At 44.8% G+C, this 26,286-nt stretch overlaps 2 protein-coding genes across 2 annotated transcripts; both read right to left on the bottom strand.

The window, feature by feature from the left end:
• Positions 1 to 7,191: 7,191 nt before the first annotated feature.
• Positions 7,192 to 21,152, bottom strand: dtd1 (D-aminoacyl-tRNA deacylase 1). Its single transcript, XM_072384087.1, has 6 exons — positions 21,056 to 21,152; positions 19,663 to 19,753; positions 18,117 to 18,352; positions 17,302 to 17,399; positions 12,656 to 12,820; positions 7,192 to 7,554 (listed from the first exon to the last, which is right to left on the bottom strand). The coding sequence occupies exons 1-5, from the start codon at positions 21,096 to 21,098 to the stop codon at positions 12,665 to 12,667; spliced, it is 624 nt and encodes a 207-aa protein (XP_072240188.1). The 5' UTR covers positions 21,099 to 21,152; the 3' UTR covers positions 7,192 to 7,554; positions 12,656 to 12,664.
• Positions 21,153 to 22,099: 947 nt separating this feature from the next.
• On the bottom strand, positions 22,100 to 23,635 carry LOC140304935 (small integral membrane protein 26-like). Its single transcript, XM_072383725.1, has 2 exons — positions 23,420 to 23,635; positions 22,100 to 22,534 (listed from the first exon to the last, which is right to left on the bottom strand). The coding sequence occupies exons 1-2, from the start codon at positions 23,541 to 23,543 to the stop codon at positions 22,362 to 22,364; spliced, it is 297 nt and encodes a 98-aa protein (XP_072239826.1). The 5' UTR covers positions 23,544 to 23,635; the 3' UTR covers positions 22,100 to 22,361.
• Positions 23,636 to 26,286: the final 2,651 nt, after the last annotated feature.

Here is a 26,286-nt window from a genome sequence, read left to right as displayed (position 1 = left end):
GAATTTCAGCAAACTGGGCGAAGAGCTGAGAAATAAGAAGAACCGTCAACAGGCAACAAGAAAGGACGGATGAAGGAATGATAATGTCACCTACTGGTTCATTAATGCGCTGAAGGGTCAGTGAACCCACCTGAGGTCATAATGGCCATATTTTCAGATGTTTGTTGTTAATTCTGAACATTTTAGGGCATCAGCATTGAGTTTAGAATCGCTGAAAAAGCTTTCTCTAACAGACTAAATAACTCGATGCAACTTCTGTTGGTTTCTGGGTTTGCATTCTCAACATCAGCAACTTGACCAGCACTATCTTGAACTTTTGAAATTGGAAGTTACAGGTGATCAATAAACCTGCAGAAACTGCTCACTCTCACAATTCATACTCTGCTTTGTCATTGATTTCACCCCAAAGGAGAGCCCAGTGCACAAAAAGGACACCGTCGTCTGTTTAACATGATGCAAAACTGGTCATTAAGGACATAAACACTTGTTCGAAAAGGAGGATGATTTCCCCAAAGATCTCTTTAAACAACTTTTTGTGAGCTCAGAAGTCGGCCCTGCTGGTTATGAGATAGAAAGCAGGTTTCCAAGCAATGGCTCCCCTTCAGAAAGTGAAAGTCGTGTCCATTTTTAGTAAAAATGCTCAAACAAACATTCATTTGAGTGTTATCAGTTGGTTCTCTTGTTATAGTTTGCACCCCCTCTCATCCGCCAATCAAATCAATGCACAGTGCTCTCAGCAACCTGAGTCTGCCACACCAAGCTGGGAGGTCATGTCATTGGAAAAGAATGTCTTCCAGCACTGGAAACACAGCAGTGGTTCTCCTCGTTTGCTGTTAAAAAGGAGTTTGTGCTCCTCAACAACCCGTTACAACGTGTTTGTTTGTGAATGAACATTCAAGTTATTAAGTAAGACTGAAAACAAATAAGGACTGATCCAGAAATCAATCCTGAGTGGGTTGCAGGGAGCTCCTCCAATAGGCTGCTCAGTGTGACCCACAACAGACGCATTTCTGGGATACCCGCCCAGCTGTAATGAACAAGAATTATCCTGTTTAACTGTCAGTCTTTAAAGATGCATCACTTGCTTTTTGGCAACTCTCTGACACATTATCAGCTCATAAAGTGTCCGTGTCAGCGAACAGTTCCAACATACAACAAGCATCATTAACGTTTACATGAGGACGTGTTTCTGACCACAGGCTAAAAGTAGGTCCAGCAGAAAGCCTTCTCTTTGCTTCTCAAGCTGGTGGCTGACCCAGTTCTTTGGAGGTGGGAAGGTAGCGCACCATGGGGTTATTTTGAGATGTTTAAACTGAAAACATGCAGCGGCAAAAATAGCACAATCAGCTGAAAGGAACTAAAACGCTCTCCAATGTTTGAGAGAGAGAGGCCAGTCCCTCCCATGCAGGCCGTGCTACTGCAGCTTTAATAAAAGTACGGTTATCAGATTATTATAAAGAAGTAGACGGCAGTTATGACAGCTGCTGGTCAGGAAACAGATAAGCTGACCAAGTTGTGAGAAGCAGGCCCAACAACAGCTTGGTCTCAAACCTACATCACATCAATGACTGAACCGGCATGTTTGCTCATCAGGGGGTAAAAGGAGCGCCTTCCCTGGGTCGAACTGCTTTAACGCTGTAGTGGAAAACAGGGATTGTCTTGTTGCAATGGCACCTTGCAGTGGGTGGAATAGATTAGGCAGGACATCACTATTCTTCAAAGGGTTGGAAGCAGAAACAGCTTGAGAACCAGATTGTGACGGCTCGGTCAGAGCATCTCTGCAATAGCAGCTTTTGTGGGATTCTCCTGGTTTGCAGTAACTGCGACACCCAAGGCTCACAGAGGCTGCATATGGGGAAGACTGGCCCCTGTTCTTCAGTCACCTGAGGCTCACAGATGCATATGGGGAAGACTGGCCCCTGTCCTTCAGTCACCTGAGGCTCACAGATGCATATGGGGAAGACTGGCCCCTGTCCTTCAGTCACCTGAGGCTCACAGAGGCTGCATATGTGGAAGACTGGCCCCTGTCCTTCAGTCACCTGAGGCTCACAGATGCATATGGGGAAGACTGGCCCCTGTCCTTCAGTCACCTGAGGCTCACAGATGCTGCATATGGGGAAGACTGGCCCCTGTCCTTCAGTCACCTGAGGCTCACAGATGCTGCATATGTGGAAGACTGGCCCCTGTTCTTCAGTCACCTGAGGCTCACAGATGCATATGGGGAAGACTGGCCCCTGTCCTTCAGTCACCTGAGGCTCACAGATGCTGCATATGGGGAAGACTGGCCCCTGTCCTTCAGTCACCTGAGGCTCACAGATGCATATGGGGAAGACTGGCCCCTGTCCTTCAGTCACCTGAGGCTCACAGATGCTGCATATGGGGAAGACTGGCCCCTGTCCTTCAGTCACCTGAGGCTCACAGATGCATATGGGGAAGACTGGCCCCTGTCCTTCAGTCACCTGAGGCTCACAGATGCATATGGGGAAGACTGGCCCCTGTCCTTCAGTCACCTGAGGCTCACAGAGGCTGCATATGGGGAAGACTGGCCCCTGTTCTTCAGTCACCTGAGGCTCACAGATGCATATGGGGAAGACTGGCCCCTGTCCTTCAGTCACCTGAGGCTCACAGATGCATATGTGGAAGACTGGCCCCTGTCCTTCAGTCACCTGAGGCTCACAGATGCTGCATATGGGGAAGACTGGCCCCTGTCCTTCAGTCACCTGAGGCTCACAGATGCATATGGGGAAGACTGGCCCCTGTCCTTCAGTCACCTGAGGCTCACAGAGGCTGCATATGGGGAAGACTGGCCCCTGTCCTTCAGTCACCTGAGGCTCACAGATGCTGCATATGGGGAAGACTGGCCCCTGTCCTTCAGCCACCTGAGGCTCACAGATGCTGCATATGGGGAAGACTGGCCCCTGTCCTTCAGTCACCTGAGGCTCACAGAGGCTGCATATGGGGAAGACTGGCCCCTGTCCTTCAGTCACCTGAGGCTCACAGATGCTGCATATGGGGAAGACTGGCCCCTGTCCTTCAGCCACCTGAGGCTCACAGATGCTGCATATGGGGAAGACTGGCCCCTGTCCTTCAGCCACCTGAGGCTCACAGATGCTGCATATGGGGAAGACTGGCCCCTGTCCTTCAGTCACCTGAGGCTCACAGATGCTGCATATGGGGAAGACTGGCCCCTGTCCTTCAGCCACCTGAGGCTCACAGATGCTGCATATGGGGAAGACTGGCCCCTGTCCTTCAGTCACCTGAGGCTCACAGATGCATATGTGGAAGACTGGCCCCTGTCCTTCAGTCACCTGAGGCTCACAGATGCATATGGGGAAGACTGGCCCCTGTCCTTCAGTCACCTGAGGCTCACAGAGGCTGCATATGGGGAAGACTGGCCCCTGTCCTTCAGTCACCTGAGGCTCACAGATGCATATGGGGAAGACTGGCCCCTGTCCTTCAGTCACCTGAGGCTCACAGATGCTGCATATGGGGAAGACTGGCCCCTGTCCTTCAGTCACCTGAGGCTCACAGATGCATATGGGGAAGACTGGCCCCTGTCCTTCAGTCACCTGAGGCTCACAGAGGCTGCATATGGGGAAGACTGGCCCCTGTCCTTCAGTCACCTGAGGCTCACAGATGCATATGTGGAAGACTGGCCCCTGTTCTTCAGTCACCTGAGGCTCACAGATGCATATGGGGAAGACTGGCCCCTGTCCTTCAGTCACCTGAGGCTCACAGATGCATATGTGGAAGACTGGCCCCTGTCCTTCACTCACCTGAGGCTCACAGAGGCTGCATATGGGGAAGACTGGCCCCTGTCCTTCAGTCACCTGAGGCTCACAGATGCATATGGGGAAGACTGGCCCCTGTCCTTCAGTCACCTGAGGCTCACAGAGGCTGCATATGGGGAAGACTGGCCCCTGTCCTTCAGTCACCTGAGGCTCACAGATGCATATGGGGAAGACTGGCCCCTGTCCTTCAGTCACCTGAGGCTCACAGATGCTGCATATGGGGAAGACTGGCCCCTGTCCTTCAGTCACCTGAGGCTCAGAGAGGCTACATATGGGGAAGACTGGCCCCTGTCCTTCAGTCACCTGAGGCTCACAGAGGCTGCATATGGGGAAGACTGGCCCCTGTCCTTCAGTCACCTGAGGCTCACAGATGCATATGGGGAAGACTGGCCCCTGTCCTTCAGTCACCTGAGGCTCACAGAGGCTGCATATGGGGAAGACTGGCCCCTGTCCTTCAGTCACCTGAGGCTCACAGAGGCTGCATATGGGGAAGACTGGCCCCTGTCCTTCAGTCACCTGAGGCTCACAGAGGCTGCATATGGGGAAGACTGGCCCCTGTCCTTCAGTCACCTGAGGCTCACAGATGCATATGGGGAAGACTGGCCCCTGTCCTTCAGTCATCTGAGGCTCACAGAGGCTGCATATGGGGAAGACTGGCCCCTGTCCTTCAGTCATCTGAGGCTCACAGAGGCTGCATATGGGGAAGACTGGCCCCTGTTCTTCAGTCACCTGAGGCTCACAGATGCATATGGGGAAGACTGGCCCCTGTCCTTGAGTCCAGCAGAGGAGCTCCTGCATCTGACAGAGAGGTGATAAAACATAACTGCAGACAGGTCAGGGTGCCGATGCTTCCCCACATTCACCACAGAAAGCTTCCACACTGGACATGTGAGCATGAGAACTGGGCCAAGAAGCAACGGAAGAGGGTGCCTCATGATAACATATCACTTTATATCATGTGGGTGGCCAGGTCTGAGGTCACTTACCTGAGGAAGATGTGGCACCAGGATGCTCTCTGGGAAGAAGGCAAGCAGGCGGGGGATATTCTGCTGGAAGCCTTCAGTCCTGGTCCGACACACCTTGATCTAAAGCACCTTCCTAAACGCTGCGGCTGTCCGTGCACAAACCTTCACTGTCACTGATGACAATGGCCTCTTTCAGCGGGATAATGCGCCCCGTTACACTGCAACATTGTTCAAGAATGGTTTGAGGAGACTTGGCCTCACAGGAGCATGTGCAGGATGAGTAAGTCTGGGCCCACCTTGCATCTTACGTGACTTAAAGGTTTTAACAACTTGAAATAATTTTCTGAGGTGCTGTAGAGTCTGAGCACAATGGCTGGATGTCATCCCTCCTGAAACAGCTGTTTGGAGAAGTGGAGAATGGGCGAGTGCTCGACCCTTCTGCTGAGGTCAGCAGCCAGTTTACCGCCCTGATGTTGGCGTTTTCCACCTGCCGGTGAGTTCAAAGACCCTGATACATGCTCCCAGGAACAGAAAACAATCACTTTTCCATAATATTTCACGTGCTGCAGACCGAATGGATGCGAGACTCGACTGGTCAGGGCTGCTTTGGTGAAAAAAAGGGGAACTTACTCAGTATTAGGTGCTTATCGGTGTACATTTTATGATTAATGATGAATCAATATGTGGATTTCACTTAAGTAAAGAAAAGTAAAGATGCTAAACCTGATTTGTGAACTTTGTAGTTTGATTAAATGTGAGAACATCATGAAGCTGAAGGAAATAGTTTGTTCTCCTTGGTGAAGACATTCTCTCCTGACAGAAACTAGTGTTTTTCTGGGTGATAATAATGATTTAATGTCTTTTTAATGACTGTGATGCTGATTTTCTGACTAATACCACTGACTCACAGAAGTGCATTTTACTCAAAGCGATGTTATCATTTTAAAACGTGTCAGTATCACTCAAAGCTGGATCAAATTTCCTCCCAACACAGATAAAAGACGGTTTCTGTTCCTCTTCAGACATTTGGTGCTGGAACATTCACTAACGCCAGCCAATCACTCCTCATCCCGGCACAGATTAGATGTCCTGTAGCCTTTTCTCTGGCTGCACAGCAGTGGTTCGGTCATATGGAGCCATTTCACTGGTGCCTCCTTGTGAATGTGTCCAGAAGCAGGTCTGGATCCCAGATTCCAGAGTGTCTCTGACATTTTAGGATGTTTTTTTTTTCTATTCAGTGATTTGAGCGAAACAGAACTTTAGGATAATGAAAAATGCTTCATCCTGGCCAAGAGGGTCTCTTGATTGTCGAGCCTGAGGTTTCATATAAATAGCACTGGAAACTTTCCAGCAAGAATGGAAAAAGTGGTCTGGGCTCAAGGCAACTGGTTGCATTGTGCTTTATTAACCCTTTAGAGAAAGGAGCTCCGACTGACAAGTTAAAGGACGGGAGGCTGAGTTATCCAGCAGCTTTCAGAGACTGCTTCCAACTTTTATGTGGCCTGACTTTCCTCTTGAGACGGAGCTTAATTTCTCACACAGAGCAAAGTGCAGGGACGGTCCTGACCTGAATAGGAGCCTCGATTCTGCCATGAACTGTGGCTTAACTTGCACAGCGAGCTCGGTCCAGGCACGGAGCTACTAAACAAGATGAATTCCCAACCTCCCAGACGAACACAAAAGAGAAAAAAAACTGAGGGGAAGGAGGGAAGAGGAAGGAGGGGGGGAACAAATTAAATCCAGTTAAATTGTTTTTCCATAGCCAGTGGGCTTGGCAGAGGCCTCTCACACACACGAGATGGAAGATAAGTTGTAGAAAAGACAAACCAGAAACAGTGTGGCTTGTGATGTAGCAGAATGTGTGGAATTTAACCCACTTTCCCATGTCGGAGCGCCCACTGCCCTGCCCAGCGGCTCAGGAAGTCCGCTCACAGACACGCACAAAGCGCCATGTTGGTCCGAGTCCTCAGAAAGAAAATCCCTGAGTTCTCCCCTGCTAACAGGCCTGTGAGAGGTTTGGTGCACCCCTCAGCCTCCGTCCTCCCCTGGCATCCCGATGCAGGCACTGCAGAGGAAAGCTGCAGTTCCAGCCCAGTTTGAAGCTGCGCTGAGGCTACCTGGCTAGCAGACATATCTGGGTCACGTCTTCTCGCTTCAGGAGCTTCCAAGCCGAGGCAGCTCCTCTCCACCTCAGCGTGGAGAAACCTCAGCTCAGCACCGTTGAACGGGGTGAGGAAGAGGGTGGGGGTACGGTACGGTTGGCCTGGAATAACTCGCTCAAACTAAAAAAGAAAGAATCTTAAGTTGGGCCGGTGCAGATGGCCAGGTGGTGATGCTGAAAGGAGAAATCAGGACAAGCATCCCTGCTTTTACACAAAATAAAACACACAAACACAGCAGCTGCCGCTTCTTCTATTCAATCTTTATAAAACGACAGCAAAATGTACATTCTGATGTGTCAAGTCACAGCAGGACATCCTACATCCTGGATTCCCCTCTGACATCAGAGATGTGAGCAGAGGGCATTTAACAAAATGGGACATCTTTCTTTTAGGGCTGTCACTTTAAATTCATGTCAATCAAATATGAGGCGTCATCAAAAAGTCTTTCACAAAGGATCCAGCTGTGCATCCTCCTGCAGCTTCCTCTCCTCTCTCCTCCACATGCACTCAGCTCAGATTGATTTGTGGACCGGAGAGAGGAGACGGAGAGTCGAGCTCTGTGGGGAGCGACCGCAGAGGAACAGTACAGGTAAATGAGCCAAGATGGCTCCCAGTCACATCTGGTCATCTGGACATCTGCAGGAGTAAAAAGAAAAGTTGCATTTCAGTTGCTTTTATCATTAAAGAGACAAAATTCCAAAATTGTATGATGCCACAAATGCTAAAAAGCACATTAATGAGCCAAAGTCTTGATCCTTAAGCCTGGAGAACTATTGCTGACAACCACTTTAAAATATATCACATCTGTTCATCTGCAGGAGTAAAAAGAAAAGTTTCATTTCAGTTTCCACTTTCAAAGATTACAGGAAAATCTGGCTGCATGGAAGCAACATATGAAGAAATAAGATCAAGACTTCTGCACAGAGCTGTTGGACAACAATGACACAAAAACAGCTTTAAAGAATCATTTCAGGCTGATATCTTAGGAGAACAATTCAAAATTCACCGTTTATTCGTTTAGCTGATCTGAGCAAACATGAAATCTTCCAGCAGGTTTTACTAAGAACTTTAACACAGAAAGGAAGCAGATAAAGGAGCCTTGCAGGAATGCTTCATAAAAAATCTCAATGTATGTCTTAGAGTTTATGGTTTGAAAATCTTCTGACATCATTACGAAGCTGCAGACAGGAAGGAAGAGCAGAGAAGATGATGGGAGACTGTCATAAATGAGTCATTCAGGGGAGAGCACACATCCCTCATGTTTAAGTCATGCAAAGCAAAGCTCAGGAACACCAGCTCCGCTTTCCCTTTAACATCCAAATCTGCTGCTGCTGCAAACACACAGACCCAAATAAGTCTCTGCACTTTTCAAACATCTTATTCTTTCTCACTTTAACAAACGTCCTCACGTCAGACAAAAAGTCTCGGGTCACAGGTTTACCCAACACATACCTGAGAGTTTCTAATGAAGGTCCCTTTGGAACAATGTCCTTTGGACAGACCAGAGCAAAGTGGAGATGTTTGGTCCTAATGCACAGCAGCACGTTTGGAGGAAACCAAACACAGCATATCAGCACAAACACCTCATACCAGCTGTCAAGCACGGTGGTGGAGGGCTGATGATCTGGGCTGGTTCTGCAGCCACAGGACCTGGGCACCTTGCAGTCATTGAGTCCACCATGAACTCCTCTGGATACCAAAGTATTCTAGAGTCAAATGTGAGGCCATCTGTCCCACAGCTAAAGCTGGGCTGAAACTGGCTCATCAACAGGACAAAGATCCCAAACACAGCAGCAGATCTACAGCAGAATGTGTGAAAAAGAAAAGAATCAAGGTGTTGCAATGGTCCAGTCAGAGTCCAGACCTCAGCCTGACTGAAATGCTGTGGTGGGACCTTAAGAGAGCTGTGCAGAAACCAAAGCTGCAAACCTCAATGAGCTGAAGCAGCGCTGGAGAGAAGAGTGGCCGAGATTCCTCCAGAACCAGGAGAGAGACTGATAACGTCCCACAGGAAACCATCACTGCAGCTCACTGCTGCTGAAGCTGCTGGATCAGGGGTTCACTTAGTTTTACTCACTGCTGCTGAAGCTGCTGGATCAGGGGTTCACTTAGTTTTACACTCACTGCTGCAGAAGCTGCTGGATCAGGGGTTCACTTAGTTTTACACTCACTGCTGCTGGATCAGGGGTTCACTTAGTTTGACTCACTGCTGCTGGATCAGGGGTTCACTTAGTTTTTCACACACTGCCTCCACATTTCAGCTTAGTTTTAGTTTAAAAACAATGACAGGAAGTAATGCCACAAGTTGTTCATCTGAGGCCTTTAAAAAATCATTTTCTCACATTAATAAAACCTTAAAAGTAGGTACTTTCTTTTTCACATGTTCACGTCTTTTCTGAGAGAACAGAGCAGGAAGCACTGTTTCAGTGTGGCTTACGCCTCGAATGCCAAACAGCTCACACAGGAGAGGAGCTGAGCCATCAGCGGCAGCCTCTACGCCTCCCCTCCCTGTTCTCCCACAACCCGGCCGCTTTTGCACTGGTAAACAAACACCGAGAGCAAAATAGAACAATCCCCACAACTCATCCTGCAGCAGGAACCACAGAGTGAGAAACAAACAGGCCCGTCTCTCATGAGCGCTGCCGGGTTTCAGCACAGTGTCAACAACAAAGAGAGCAGGCACCGACGGGGAAATCAGAGCCGCTGCTTCTGCTTCTCCCTGCAAACTTAAAGCCGCCACGCTGCTCATATAAGAAATGGAGGGAACTAGTTTGGGAGGAAACTGTATTTGTTGACAGTGCGAAACACGACCGTTGCACAGCTGGAACAGCTGTGAAACGTCTGTCAATGTCAAACAATCACATTTTAAACACTTCTTTACATTTAAGAAGCCGTTTTTCCACATTCAGTAACTTTTTCATAGCATGAGAGTGATGAGAAGACGAAGAGAAAACCAGAAAGAGGATGGAAGTAAGCAACTAATAACAGAGGTTCTCCCTTCATATTTAACAGCTCGCCTTATCAGGAATCTGTCCAACAAATTCACTGAAAAGAACATTTACTAATTATACAATACAAGGTGGGCGTGGTTTGTGATATCCAACAGCTCAGCCCGATAAGTTAAAGTGTGTTGTAGAACTAAACTAAAGGAAAAGACGACCGCACTCAGCTGTGATGTGGATCTACTTTATCTGTTCAGTAAATATTCAACTGAAGGTGCTTTAGATACTAATACGATCTCATCCCAACGATGTCAATTATTTAAAGCAATCCACACGAATCACAGTTGGTCGACTACAAGAAGGATGTTCCTGTGTATCCGATCCTGAAAGACATGATTAAGGAAGCATCAGAGCGCCTTTCTTTAGTTTTTAGAGCAGTCAAACAGCTCTTCTGTTGGCTTGTTGAGATGTTTAAGACAATCTTTCATCAAAACGCTGTTGGTTTAAGCACAGCGGCTCCCTATCTGAGCCCTGTTTTCACAGCTGTCTGTTTTCACGGGTGGAGACTTAGCAAGAGCTCAGCCACACCCACATTTTGCCCTTCTGGTGAGGCCAGAAGCTACTCAACCCGACTCTGGCCTTTGATCTGAGAAGGAAATAGTTTAGCAGTGTAGCTGTAAGTTAGCAGCAGATGCTAGCAAACAATGTTTTCTCATCAACAGTCGGAGATGTAGCTCGTAGTAATGCATGTGTGCCGCTAATTATTGCCTTTAAACATTTTGTAGAAACTGGAAGAAAATAGTATTCTGAGAAGACACCAAAGTGTCTGCAAAGTAGCACAAAATCAGCAGATATACACGTCTGTACTACCGAACCCTAAAGTCAAGGATCAGTGTCTTCACTGATGCTACCCAAAGGTTTCGGTCCCCTCAAAACATCCCAAACAGCAAAATAAAAGCAGAAAAATACCCCACCACACACTTTCAGAGGGTCACAAGACGACACGTTTGCACTAGATTAAACATTTAAAAGCAAACAGACGAAATACGAATAAAACATCTGTATTTACGCAGAAAAATACCCCACCACACACTTTCAGAGGGTCACAAGATGACACGTTTGCACTAGATTAAACATTTAAAAGCAAACAGACGAAATACGAATAAAACATCTGTATTTACGCAGAAAAATACCCCACCACACACTTTCAGAGGGTCACAAGATGACACGTTTGCACTAGATTAAACATTTAAAAGCAAACAGACGAAATACGAATAAAACATCTGTATTTAAGCAGAAAAATACCCCACCACACACTTTCAGAGGGTCACAAGGCGACACGTTTGTACTAGATTAAACATTTAAAAGCAAACGGACGAAATACGAACAAAATGTCTGTATTTAAGCAGAAAAATACCCCACCACACACTTTCAGAGGGTCACAAGACGACACGTTTGCACTAGATTAAACATTTAAAAGCAAACAGACGAAATACGAACAAAACGTCTGTATTTATGCAGAAAAGTACCCCACCACACACTTTCAGAGGGTCACAAGATGACACGTTTGCACTAGATTAAACATTTAAAAGCAAACAGACGAAATACGAATAAAACATCTGTATTTACGCAGAAAAATACCCCACCACACACTTTCAGAGGGTCACAAGGCGACACGTTTGTACTAGATTAAACATTTAAAAGCAAACGGACGAAATACGAACAAAATGTCTGTATTTAAGCAGAAAAATACCCCACCACACACTTTCAGAGGGTCACAAGATGACACGTTTGTACTAGATTAAACATTTAAAAGCAAACAGACGAAATACGGACAAAACATCTGTATTTACGCAGAAAAACACCCCACCACACACTTTCAGAGGGTCACAAGGCGACACGTTTGTACTAGATTAAACATTTAAAAGCAAACAGACGAAATACGGACAAAACGTCTGTATTTATGCAGAAAAATACCCCACCACACACTTTCAGAGGGTCACAAGATGACACGTTTGGACTAGATTAAACATTTAAAAGCAAACAGACGAAATACGGACAAAACATCTGTATTTACGCAGAAAAACACCCCACCACACACTTTCAGAGGGTCACAAGATGACACGTTTGTACTAGATTAAACATTTAAAAGCAAACAGACGAAATACGGACAAAACGTCTGTATTTACACAGAAAAATACCCCACCACACACTTTCAGAGGGTCACAAGGCGACACGTTTGTACTAGATTAAACATTTAAAAGCAAACAGACGAAATACGGACAAAATGTCTGTATTTAAGCAGAAAAATACCCCACCACACACTTTCAGAGGGTCACAAGGTGACACGTTTGGACTAGATTAAACATTTAAAAGCAAACAGACGAAATACGAACAAAACGTCTGTATTTAAGCAGAAAAATACCCCACCACACACTTTCAGAGGGTCACAAGACGACACGTTTGCACTAGATTAAACATTTAAAAGCAAACAGAAGAAATACGAACAAAACGTCTGTATTTACGCAGAAAAACGCGTAAAACGCTTACATTTGATGTTTTTCACGCCGTGTTTGGTTTAGAGGTCTCACATAACAGCTATGATCCCGCCACTGACGCTTTCTCTGCTCTGATTTTAACATCAACAAAACGCTAACCTCTCCTACGGACGCCATGTTTGCCGCCTGTTTACGTCCTGTAACCCCGGCAGCTTCTTCCAGCTTCTTCCAGCTTCTTATGCGAGCATTTAGAGAAGGGAGACGGTTGCTAACATGACCTAAGGTATGTTTCCTCACCCTGCTCATCTAGGACTCCCTCCCTGACGACACGTCGGCGTCCGCTCCACTGCTGGCGTTGGGGTCCTGTCTGGACCGTGGGGGGCCCTTCTCCCGGCCCGACTCTGAGGGGCCCTTGAAGCGTGTTTTCTCTTTCCTCTGCTGCTGCTTCTCCTGCTTTGACAGCTGAGAAAACACAAGAAAGAAAGAAGACAACACATAAATACATACTTTTATTCCTGATCTTTAGTTTCTTTTATGTGTCTGAGAAAACAGCTTAAATACAGATATTTTTTGTTTTTAATCTTTGTTTTTTAAACATTTGTTTTTCCATTTAAGCAAAAATATAAAACAGTGAACACAGAGGAAATCAATAGATACAATAAAACCTAAAAACTACATTAGGTTTTTTAGGGCAAAAGAAATACATGAAAATAAATAAAATGAACCTCAAAAAGAAATCAGTTGTCAAATTACATCAAACATTAAATATAAAGGAAAAGTAAAAATTAAATAAGATTCTGTACATTCCCACAGAAAATAACATATTTCCTCAGTCAGTCACTATCCCTCCAACATCACCACTCTTAATTCATTCTTGAAACATCTCCCAAATGTTAATAGAAGCTCTCTTTCTAACTGTGTGTCAGTTTCTTAAGAGCCAGACTTGAGGTTAAATTAGTTAACCAGAAATCGAGAGAGGGGCGATTTTTAATCATTTTAATTGTTTGCATTAAAAAGAAAATAAAATCAGGGCAAAGTGAAAGGTCTGATCCCCGTTTTAAGTTATAATAATAAAAACAGCTAAATATTGCATTCTGCAGCTCTAAATGAGTGTTGCCAAGCTTTCAGAGTGGGATATTGCAAAGTTTAAACAACTGTTGTGATGCATGTGGACATTTATCAGGAAGACTAAATGGAAAAAGTCCAACTTTACGAAGCTGTAAGCTGGGAACAGAGTTTGACACACAAAGGACTGACAAATCTGGATATTTCTATTTCTATACTTTTTAATCAAAATGATCTTATTCTTATAATCATATTAAACTATAATCTTATTAAACTATCTTGGGGAAGAAGAAGAAGAAGAAGAAAGACTTTTAAGGCAAATCATTGTACAAGCAGTGGAAATAACTATTAAAAATGTGACCTTTTACCATTTTTGATAAATTGTGAGAACGACATGAAGGATTTGAGCTAAATTTGGAATATTCCAAGATTTTAAGTAGGTGGGATTCAGGTGTGGAAGCTGGTTAAAACTGACATGTCTGAGCATTAAGCTGGAATCTGAATTCTGACTGGTGAAATGTCACATTTCCTCTTTGGCTGAAACTTTGTCAGTCTGGGGGACCTTCTGGCTCGAGGGTCTCAGCATCAACATGACTTGCAGATCGTGACCTTTGCAGCATGTTCAGTAGTCACCAAAGGTCCCAACATGCATGAGAATTACAGTAATTAATTCAACAAAGAGAGCGAGACACAAACAGTCCGAGAATACAACTCTCTCCACATCAGGAGCCTCTCTGAGCCGTCATCTGATCACCTCAAAGAGTCTGTTGTTGTGACTGTGTGCACAAAATGGCCAACAATGCTGACAGCTCAGAGCAAACACTGCGATCCAGAAGGCGCCTCGTTCTTCCTCATTGTTTCTTTATGGTTCACACAACAGAGATGATGAATCGCCACCTGTCCCCTGAAACACTGATGCTAAAACTTTTATGGCCAGCAGGGAAATATTTATGAACTCAATGTCATCTTACAAATCCAAAGCATTGCATAAGACGCTGCATTATTCAGAGGGCACAAAAAAAAGTCAGTGTTATTTCCAGCTGAACCCATTAACATGCTGTAATATCAAACCAGGCCTGCCGTCACTGATGATATAACATCTGCTGCCTAAGATCCAGAGGACACAAACTCTGAAGATCCGATTAGAACATGGAGAGCAGAGCTTTACTTTCCATAAAGTCATTCATAGTTTTAACTGTGGCATTAAAGCTGAACCCAAAACATGATCAAACTTTCCATAAACCCTGGAAAGTGAACAAGCAGAAAACTTTGTGCTATCGGCTGCAGCAGCTTTCAGAAGTGCCCCGAACACCACCTCCAAACAGGATGCTTTTCATTGCTCTGGATAACGCCATTGTTTGCTGTCCGCTTGACCCTGCGCTGGACTAAATCCCTAATTCATGGAAAGAAAGGAACAGTGTCTGTTGGCTGTTGCTTCTTTCACCCCCCCACCCACCCCCTTGCCAGGCTTAGCCTATTGGCTGGCCTTTTATCCCTCGTGTCCAGCCTCGGCTTTGGCTCCTCGGCCCCCGCAGCAAAACATCCCAAACAGACAAGATTAAAATTCTAAGGACTGTTTAATATCCCTCCCTCCAGGCAAGCGAGCCAAGCCCACCAAGCAGCCAAAGCAGGCCTGCAGCCAAGGCATGAGGACGTCGGTCGGACTCTGCTGCAGCAAAACGGAGGAACAAATATCTGAGGCCGACAGCGATCGAACACAATCTCCATTACCGGACTCCTGCTCTGAGAAGCCCGGTCCGTGCTGCAGGAAGATGCGTGAAAGGATGGTGTGTAGGTGGACAAATGAGTCGGAAAACAATGCAAACGTGCACCAAAGTCACATTAAAGCACATGTTTTCATTTCCATGCAGATATCCTTAAGGTCACGAGGTGAAAGCTGCATTAATTTCTGCATTTATACGCCATGTAATCTGTTACATTTTCAATTAGCGCTGATCCATTAATCACAATCTCAAAATGCTCGATTTTATCAAGTTATGCAACTCATTTTCTCAGTTTATGGAGTTTAAGACGTTCCAGTGTGCAGCGAGGACCAGGTGGAGGTGAAGGTCGGCTCGAGCGACACACAACAGGCGGCCAATGAGAACGCCGCCTCTGTGATGAGGCGATATTCAAGCAATCTGACAGCGAACAGAGAGACGTGCTGCGTCAGAAACTCACGATGAATGCCTGCTTACAAAACTAAACCCAACCTGTAAGCCAGTTAAAGGCGTGTTCACAGGCGTGTTCACAGGCGTGTTCACAGGCGTGTTCACAGAGATTTTATTCAACTTCACTGATGAGGAAACTCAAGTTTGAGCTGAGAAGCACAAAGTTCAGCAATATTTGTGTATTTTCCTGGATGTATTCCTGCATCATAACACCATTCATTTATCATATCACAATGACGTACGGTTACTTCGAAAGCTAAAAAAAGCAGGAAGAGAAGAGAAGCTGCAGCTTCTTCCATCTGGTAGTCGAGTAAATTTCACCTGGGAGCTGGAGAAGAAATGTTTCAACATGCATCAAATCATCCTGCACACCTGTCCTTTAAAAAGCTCAACGAGCGAATGTGCAGAGGCCCATTACCCCGCCTTGGCTCCTCCCAAAATCCTTCGTTAACCTGTTGTCCAATCAAAGTCTGCGACAAAGAAGCAGAGCTTCACACAGTGAGATCAAAAGCCAAAGAGCGACAGAAACCTGAGTTTGGCTCTAAACTGTCTCTACATCCTGTACAGCAGGGCGGCCAGCAGGTGGCGGTAAAGGCGGCGCCACACCTGGCTGTGATAAACGGCAGACATTACACACAAAGCAGGTCTTTGGTTATTTTATCTTCAGGAATTTCAACCTTTGACTGTTCTTTCATGTCAGGAAAAGGTCAAAATGTGCATCATCTCTTCAAAAACCACCTCAAATGAGGAAGGAGTCACTGGCGAGCCCATCTGGGCCAACTGCCAGTGGGGCAGATTCGTGTCTTCTGAGTCTAAACACTTCTGCACAGACAGAAAGTGACCAGCTAAACACAAACAAACTGATTCCAGTTAAAAGGCTGCCTTTCAGACAAAATTACAAAGCTTTGAGCTTGAAGCTTGGCAGGAGGGACTGGAAGAATCCAGCTGCCTTGCAAGGCAACATAATCTGTTGATTACGCTCTGCAGCGAGCAGCAACAACGGCGTTCGCGGTGCGTTTCAGGGATTAGACAGAGTTCTGCTGCACAGTCCAAGAGGCGTGGAACGTCTCCAACCGAGTTAGCAGGCTGCTACAGCGTTTAAGATGCTTCTCAGTCCCTGCTCTGTGAATAATGAATTATTTCTAACACCCTGAAAAGCAAAGCCTCAGAATTTTGGGACGATGGAGAAACTGCTGATGTTTGCACTACTTTCTTCAAACACTTCTGTCTGTTTCAGGTTTGTGAGCTGTGTGCAGATGTGTGCTGAGCTCCATCTTCCCCCGTCTGTACCACTGTGTCTCTGAGGGTTGTTCGAGTCCAGCCTAACTCAGCTCTGCTGCCTGCATCTGACCACAGGTGAACACGAAGAACGGGGATCGCCATCCAGGGACACCTGCGAGCTGGCAGGAAAAGCCTATAAAACACCAACGTTGGCATAATGCCGGCCTTCAGGCTGATAAACGATAACCAGGCAACTGCAGCAGTGGTGGTTCTGAGAGTAGAGCTGTGTATGTAGAGGCATAACAAACAGGAGAGGGGGAAATGTCACCTCCTAGTGGCTCAAATTAAGAACAAATCTAACTCTGAACTTCTGAATTGAACTGAAAACAGTCCTTACTGAACATTTACTCACTCAACAGTACGATGAAGACCATAAAGTGAACACTTCCAGGAATTATTTTTAGTTGCTCATGCTTGGTACCGCACCTGTTTGGGGTCTGTGGGTCCGGTGGGCGACGTCAGTTCGATGGTCACAGGCCCGTCGTTTTGAATGTGGACCTGCATGTAGGCCCCAAACGTCCCGTCTGCAACAACAAAATGGGATTATTTAACGGGTTCTGAGGAGATGCTTTTCTTTAATTCATACAACAGTTAACAGGCAGCAAACTGAAGCATTATCTGCTTTCCAGAGAATGGTCAAAACTGCACAAGGACAGGAAGTTTAAACCTAAATGCTCTCCTTTTTCTACCAGGTCCAAGAGATTGATGACACCATCTGCAGAATGAAGCTGTGGGCTGCTCTGGAGGAGCGCTGCGTCATCATGTTTCCTCTCTGGGGGGGGGGGGGACTAATTAGGAAGCCTTGTGCCTCCCTTGCTGGGACGAGGTGTTCGCCGCACCTTCTCCCTGGTGGGCTGACCCACTTCACTGCCACCGGCACCGCGTCACCACTCGGATAATCCGCCACCTTCACTGCACAGCCCCACGGTGAGAAGGAAGTACAGGCAGGACCGGCCCAAAGCCACGGAGAGATGGAAGTACAGGCAGGACCGGCCCAAACCCACGGTGAGAAGGAAGTACAGGCAGGACCGGCCCAAACCCACGGTGAGAAGGAAGTACAGGCAGGACCGGCCCAAACCCACGGTGAGAAGGAAGTACAGGCAGGACCGGCCCAAAGCCACGGTGAGAAGGAAGTACAGGCAGGACCGGCCCAAACCCACGAGCGACTCCTCGCTCTTTAGCTTGGAAATAAGAAGCTGAAAGCTTGTTCCTCCACCTAAATGAGAGTGAATCCTCCTCACCCTTGATGTGCTCCGGGTTGTAGGAGCTCCTCATGCTCTCCAGGATGCTGCTGTAGAAAGGCTGGGCCAACTCTGCAGGCATGGCCGAGTGGAAGTCAGGCTTGTTGGCCTTCAGGATACACTGCAGGGTGAACTGACTCACACACAGCACCTCAAAGCCCCGGTCCATGACACTTCTGCTCCACGCCCGCCCGTCCTCGTCCTCAAACAGCCGGAGGTTCAGGATCTTTCGCACTCTGAGGAAACAAAGTCCACACAAAGCGGTGAGAAAGCAGCTCGCTCTAAAGAACCAACGCCTCTGAGCGGTGAAGGTGGATTATTTTCATCTCACGTATAATTATGCAGATAAATGTCACACAACAACATGACTTTGGAGTAAATTCGACCCAAACTGACTCTTTATTCCCCAGAACTAAAGTCATTTTCCGGCTGCTCCCATCAGGAGTCAGAGCCTCCACTTCCACCTCTTCCTGCCTTCTGCATCTTCCTCTGTCACCTCAACCCTGCACCTCCTCTCTAATCACACCCATAAATCTCCTCTTTGGCCTTCCTCTCAGCCCCCTGCCTGGCAGCTGCATCTTTATCAGCCCTCTCCCAGCATCTCTCTCCCTTTTTGCCCCTGACACACACACCCTGAACTGTCTCTTTGATAAACTCCTTCACCTCCATTTCAATCACCACAAGAACTAAATCTAAAACCCTACAGAACAAACAGCTCTGTTTATTATCTTCTTGTTATATAAAACCATTTGCTCCGAGCTAACAGCAGGTTGCTGGTGGACTTCACTGGCTCGGGTTGCCAAGGAAACTCTGCGAGTAATGGATTTTGACACTAATTCAACTTCTGCCTGACGCCTTATCGAGGCCAAACAGCACGAAAACATGTTCAATTCACACCTTCCCCGAAGGTGAGTCCATGTGCTCTGCACACGGCTCAGAAACGGCGTCCCGTCTGCCACACATTTCCTCCTCAGGCTCGCCATACGGCGCCATAAAGCTTGAATTGCAGGTTTAGTTTTGCTGCTTCTTTTGTCACATTTTACCTCATAAATTAAACACATTCTCATGCATGTAGACAGGACAGAAGACTCGCTGCTAACGTGTTGCTTTCTTGCTGGACATTAAAGTTTCACAGACAAACAGAACTTCATTTGGTTATCTGATGCATCGGTCCTCAACAAGCCGATTTACAGCTTGCTCAGAGTACACACAGCAGAAGAAGAAGAAGGCGTCGCAGCCTGTGGACGCGACATGGAAGCTCCTATGATCCCAGGTTAGGTGTAAAATAATGACTCAAAGTCACTTAGAAATACACCAGCAGACATATAAGAGGGAATATGGGAAAGATGATGCATCAGCATTGATGCAACAGTAGCTAATAGTTGATATCTTCATATGTTTTGCATGTAAATAAAATCTTTTTTATGCTACTAACTCATATAAGAGATTACAATAGAGCAAAAATGTGCAATTAAATGGAAATACCTTGAGTATAATGCTTGAGTAAATGTTTCAGATGAATAAAAGCTACTAAACCCATACTCACATGTACTCAGCATCTTTCTGTGTGTCATTCACTGAAATCCCCAGCAGCACACACAGTCCACGCCCGATGGAACTGACCTGTTCCTCTCCCACTGCAGGAAAACGCAGAGAGAGCGATGAGCAAAGGTGGAAACAGCATCTTTGTTCAGACCTGACGGACCCTGAAACGTGTGAAAGAGCTTCCTGTCCTGTCAGGGTTAGATCTGTGGAGAAAGGTCCACGACAGCCGGTGGTCTTTTAGTTTGATGGATCTATCTACACGAATGTTGGAGAGCTGCTTCTCACAGGTGAGAGCAGCTGATCACTGATGAGTCCATTCAGGGTTGTTTTAAATGCAGAAACAGTTACAAAGAGGTGATAAATGATGACAAAAATGAAAAAAATCTCAAATCTAAACAGAAAGTAAAACTCTTTAACACAGTTTCTGATTTGCAAACCTTTATTCTACTGGTGAAAATGCAGAAAATTACTATTTTTTTCTTTTTTAAACCAGGTAGACCTCCTCGGATCAGCCTGTTCTCGTGTTTTTCAGTTCACACGAATCCTTTCCTGATAACAGACGCAGCAGAGGGGAGTGAATGGGGCAGTCGGCATTATTTACTGCATTTAATTCATTCTGTTGGATGAACATTTAATCCGTTTGTGACAGAGTTTTTATTCACTTTAAATTCAGCTTAAAATGTGGGATTTGTGTGTCACCACAGATGATGTCTAAGATCTCCTTTCTCCTCCAGGTGCATTTTGGGAACTGATACAAGCTTAAACATATTTAGCTGTGAACAAGTTCTAGGTAACAGGTAGATGAAAGTAGTACAAAACCCACAATACATAGACTGGTCAAATCTTGATTAAGGTAGTCTAGATGCCAAAAAAGGCAAAAAAAACATCAATCCTCTGTGGGTCTGTACTTAACCAGCCCAGGTAATGTGGTTTTTATCTGAACCCAGTCTAAGGTCGCCCAGATGCCGAAATAAGCAATGAAATGTACCTTATGTCCACTTCTACTTCACTGTAGAAGTAAACTTCAGGGTCACCCTCACTTCAATCAGGGCCAGAAGAACTACAGGCTTAAACAAAAACGATTTTTTTCACTTTTTACTGAAAGACCTAGGATAAATAGAAGAAATAAACACAACTTCCACCTTGTCTAAAATGCATTTACACACAAAACTGTGGTTGAAATGACTTTCAAACATTTGGACGTGACTCTGGTTGTTATTGACATACAGTGAATGAACTCATGACACAAACACACCTCAATCATTTACTGCGGATGCTAATGCTAACCCAGCTAGCCGAGCTGAAACGTGACGTCAACGGTCGAAATCTATCAGTCTCGGTTTGGTTCGGTTAAACGTTCAAAGCCAGTTAACCTGCCATGTTTAAAACCTTACCTGTCACGCTCGCCTTAGTGACCCTCTGGATGATAGCTCTCATTGCTGTGCTTGTGTTGAAGAGCACGCTGTCACAACTTCCGGGTACTGACGGCGTGTGCGGGGTGACGTCGCCCTCTAGCGGTGGAAAATGGCAGCACACGTCCCAAGCTTCTTACAGTAAGAGGTTTGCAGGGATGAAGAGTCATTCAGACCAAATAAAACCTACATTTACTGCACTGCTTTTTCACGGCGAATATCACAAGAGAGAGAGCAAAACTGGTATTAACTATGGCTTAGTTTTAAAGGCCATAAAGGTAAATCAGCTGCACAAAAGTAGGACTGACCAAGCTGAAGGCCCAATCTCATATCATCCTGTTGGCACTACTTTTCTGTCTTCTCATTCTTGTAGGCATGGTAGGTGCCCCTTTTCTTTTGGGGATCAGCAGCTAATGGTTATCTATCCATCCAAATGGCCACAACACCCTGTTTGAAGGGCTAGAAAATGAGTGCTCATCCTAAATTCCTCAAAATGAAAGTGCACCTTACCTCCTGCCCAGTGGTCAAAGCTGGATTAGAGCCAATGGAAAAGAGCAATTGTGTGTAACAGCAGGTCACTTTTCGTATGTGGTGCATGTTATTTAACCTTTTTCTTTTAAGTAAATTCTATTAACTGTACCAACAGTATTTTTTTTTTGTCCCAGGATGAATTATTGTAGCTACCAGACTATGAGATTTTCCTAAAATCAGAATTATATTATATACCACCCAGTGCTGACTGTTGGTCTTTTTTGATAAAAAACTGATTCGGTTTGAAATGGCCCTACGGATAAAGCTGTCCTATTTGTACCTTTGATATCAAGGGTCTCTGTTAGTGAAATGTTTAATTTACTCCGTTTGGTTGTTGCTTCGAAGTGTTCGAAGACACCGTCTCAGAGAGAGGAGAAAATGTTTGTTCAAACATGTGAAAAAAGATAACGACTTTGGTGGGATTCACTCACCTTTTTAACATAATTTTACAGCACAATAAAAGATTTGGTTTTTCTTGAACATTGTGGAGTTCTTCCATTGAAAACATTCAATCCCGATGAGAAAATAACACCGAACCACATAAATAACAGATAAATTCCACTTTCTTTTCTTACTGGGAGACCAGTGTGAGTAACACAGATCCAGCTTTCTGCTCTAAAAGGAATCTGTTGATATAAGGGCAACAAAAGTGCTTAAAACGCAGTTTATTCAAACTTCACAAGTGTTTGCAGCAACTTAAGTCCAAGTATTATTAATATCCTCGTACAGATTTACTCGTCACAGCAGCATTGTTCAACTATTTGTCGCCATCTTCAGGCCCGGGTTCACCACTGAAGGATTTAAAGAGGTTGGAAATCCTTGTGGTGTACGGGACAAAGTCTTTCTTGTAGATGATGGTGGTTTCAGAGTGAGGAGTCTTGTAGATGTGCTTGTTCGGATTTTCTGGCTCTTCCTCCTCTTCTTTTCTCACTGAGTTAAAGGTGGAAAATAAAGACCGATTCAATTGAGTTCAGGGAATAAGAAACAGGTGTAAAGCTCCAAAGGTCTGGATTTGAGTGGGACAGCTTGAACAAAGACACATTCAAAGAGAAGCCGCCGTCTGACTCTGACACATGATGAGACTCAGACTTTAATGCTGCCCATCTTAAAGCAACATTAGAGAAGACTGTGAACCTTAAAACTAGGTTTTGAAGTACACTTACCTTTATTATGTACAGTCCTGTCCTTAAACCATCCTAAAGAGCTCAGATAAAGCAGTTCACAACTTTGATTTCCAGCCCCACACCAGAACCGTTTTGCATTATTGTCACCTGACATTTTTGTGGGCTTTTAAGGACTATAACAATAGGACAATTCTCTATTACTTTCAACATTTTGGACACCGAATCAGTTATAGACAGAATATCTTTACTTTGTACTATAAAATGCAATAAAGACTATCAGTGAATTACAGTTATACTGAAGAAATCTTAAAATCCAATGAATTCTCAGGCAGGTTCTTATTTTTTCCCCATTCCTGGCTCCAAAGTCTTTTATACATTTTCTCATATTTTTTTCAGGAAACCTTCTCACAACGAGGCCCACTGATAGCAGTTTGCACCAGAGTGACCTACGTACAACTGCTAACACTTTATATATAATTCGGCTAACAAATATTAGCATTTATTCATTGAAATGTTCAACTTCCTGTCTCGAATGAAAGTTGTCATTTCCCCAAACACTTTTCGGGTGCAGATGACACATTTTAACATCTTTTTCTCGGAATGGATTTGCGTCATTATCAAAGTAAATGTGACCAAAACAGACTTTAGTGTATGTGCGTGTGCGTGTGCGTGTGTACAGTTCTTGTCTCACCTGACATGTCCTCATAACGACCCGTGTATTTAAAATACCCGAATGAGCAAATCATGGTCCAGATCCCAATAGCATACACTGCAGACACGCCCTTGTTCCACTTCATGAAATCTTTGATAACCATGTTGCCTCCAATGAACCGACAGGTTTAACATTAATCTAAATTAATTTGTATTCAGCCAGAGGTCTCAGCGCGCCGCCATTACTTTTTCCAGGTTTTTCTTCTTCTTTGTTTTTTTACGGCAGCGTGCATTCTCAGAGTCGCAGTGCTGCCACCTTGTGGAGATAATTGGTTCCTACACGGTCCGTTCACTCAGCCGGATTCAGCTCATCAGTCCCGTTCAGGCACGTCTGGTCTTGTTCACTCCTACCACAGTCGAGTCAGCTCTTTGCCCCTGTTTTATTCAACCCCCTTTTTTTTCAAATCAGAACATGCTCAAAAGTTCTTCGTAGCTCCGGATAATGTTCACCAAATCTGGTTGTATGTATATGTAACCCTGGGGTGTACTTTCTTAGGATACTCTGCTCCATTCTTAGCCTCACAATGACTATATCCTCCTTTCTATTTTCTTCCTTACTTCTAATTGCGTAAACTTTTATTTCAATTAAGTGTTTTCCTTTTAATTGCCTCCTTTGTTAGTCTATTCTTTCATTGCCATCTGAGTAAAGCAAGCTCAATCCACAAAGACCCCACCCAACAACCCACAGGGCCCAAAGAATCTATTTATGTCCCAGAAGCAGACACTATAGGACCTATAGCGGACATTAACAATAGATCATTTGGGCCTTTGAAGCTATGTGACAATGGAGGCTGCTTCATTAGGAAAAGCTGAGCAGAGGAGGGGCGTCAACTGTAGGATTTCACCTGCTTTACGCTTGTAATTTGAAACTGTTTTTCAGTTAAAAAGTTAAATAAATCAGAGACTGATGGTAAAACACTGTGTTTTCTTCCATTTTCTCCCACCAAAGTGCTTTGCAATGATTAGGGATACTTGGCTGACCAAATTCCTTGCATATATCATCACCTCTGTCCAGTATGGTTTAATATTCAGTCCCATTCACTGGAGACTCTAAAAGCTCTTCTTCTAGAATTGAATCATTACTGTACCTCAGCTAGAAATAACGTGCTTCTGAATGTATTCGGGTGTTTGTCTTAATTCTTTATTGTGTGATGTTTCTCTTCGTCCTCCTGGTGGTCGCTGCTGCTCAGAGACGACATCAACAGATCAGGAGATGCTGTGAATCAGAATCTCCTGATCTGGTCGGACAGTCCTTATGAAGAACATTCAGACAATAATGTAAAAAATGATATTATTTATATGATTAGAAAATGATTGATTAAAAAAATGTGGTGTTAAATGTAAAAAGTAATGCAAAATGGGGGTCAAGAAGACACTATTTGTTAGCATTTTAACCAAATGAATAACTCTCTGATTGGCTCTTATAAATACATAAAAGGATCCTCACAGTAAGGCACCTGCTGTGCATGGATCTGGATATATTACAGATGAGTCAGAACGCAGTACTTTCTCTGATTTATTATCATTATGCTCATGATACCTGCTCGAAAGGCCAAAGCTGTCACGTAACATGCCCTGTGGCTCCTCTAAAACTCTCCACCCACATGTTTTTACCCAGCATCAACATTTGTAAAATTCACGATCAGGTTCTGTTTCTGCCCTGATTCCCTGAAGTCTCCCTTTCCTCATCAATCTGATTCATTTAGTTAAGATACATCAAACTTTTCCCCACATTCCTTGAGCACTTTAATGCTTTTCTGCTCTGCAGAGGGAGAAATATGCAGATCCCTTCCAATCTTTCTTTCAGGAGCATTGTTTTTCAACACTTTCATGATTTTCTCACACATTTGTGGACAAACTGAAGATCCTCTGAGCATCTTTGCTCCTCGGCCTTTCACAGATTCTTCCCCAATGAATGAAAATTTATGATTATAATCAGCTGTTTGAAATCACATTATTTTTTAACCCTAAATTGTCGCATTCCAGCTGTTTTTGGAATGTGTTGAAGGCCTGAAATGCAAAAATTGGTGTTAATTAACAAATTAAATAAAGATGTTGAGACAAAACTTAATTGCATGCATGCTGCAGTAACCCCCCCCTCCTTTGATAACTATGTTCACAATAAGTAAAAATACTGTCCAACCCAGACGCTCACTGTTTATTTCTACTAAGATATAAACTATAACCAGGCAAATCCTTTAATGACAGTACTTAAAATGATTTCTGTGATATTTCTGTGACCTCGAGCAGATGATAAACCACTGGAATATGCAGAGGAAGATTTACAGCTCTGCTCATGAGTCACCCACATTATTCTGTGGTGTACAGGTGCTGTGGGACACCTGCTGCTGAGGATGATTCACACAGGTTTAGATCTCACAACGTGAAACATACTGCTCATAAAACCTCGAAATAATCTTTTTACCACAAGATAAAGCAGAAAGCTTCTTGTTTTCAGTAAAAAGGGGAGTTGCTGGAGCCTATCCCATCTAAAACTGGGTAAGCAGTCCATCACACAGCTTGTTTCAGACCAGAAACTATGGTCTTATATCACCACCCCCCCCCCTGGTGCCTAAAGAATGTGAATAAAAAGCTATATTTGCCAGAACATACCTGACTAATATCATCTAGCTGCTGGGTGTGGAGTTTAAGTGCCAATCATTCATATTCCCCTGAAATAAAAAAGAGTCTCACGCAAACTGAGGGTGGAAATCTAAGCTTGAGGACCCATAAATACTTCATGCCAGCTTTGTTGCACAGTTCCAGCTCCAGGCTGCTTAAAACTGACGTGTGGATCATGCTCGAAGCTTGAAGGTTAGGGCAGTCGAAAAAAACAACGTGTCATTA

The sequence above is a fragment of the Leuresthes tenuis genome, unplaced genomic scaffold, assembly GCF_036924035.1.
Source record: "Leuresthes tenuis unplaced genomic scaffold, fLeuTen1.0.hap1 SCAF_4, whole genome shotgun sequence".
NCBI classification, from domain to species: domain Eukaryota; kingdom Metazoa; phylum Chordata; class Actinopteri; order Atheriniformes; family Atherinopsidae; genus Leuresthes; species Leuresthes tenuis.
This window is presented reverse-complemented; position numbering and strand designations above follow the sequence as displayed.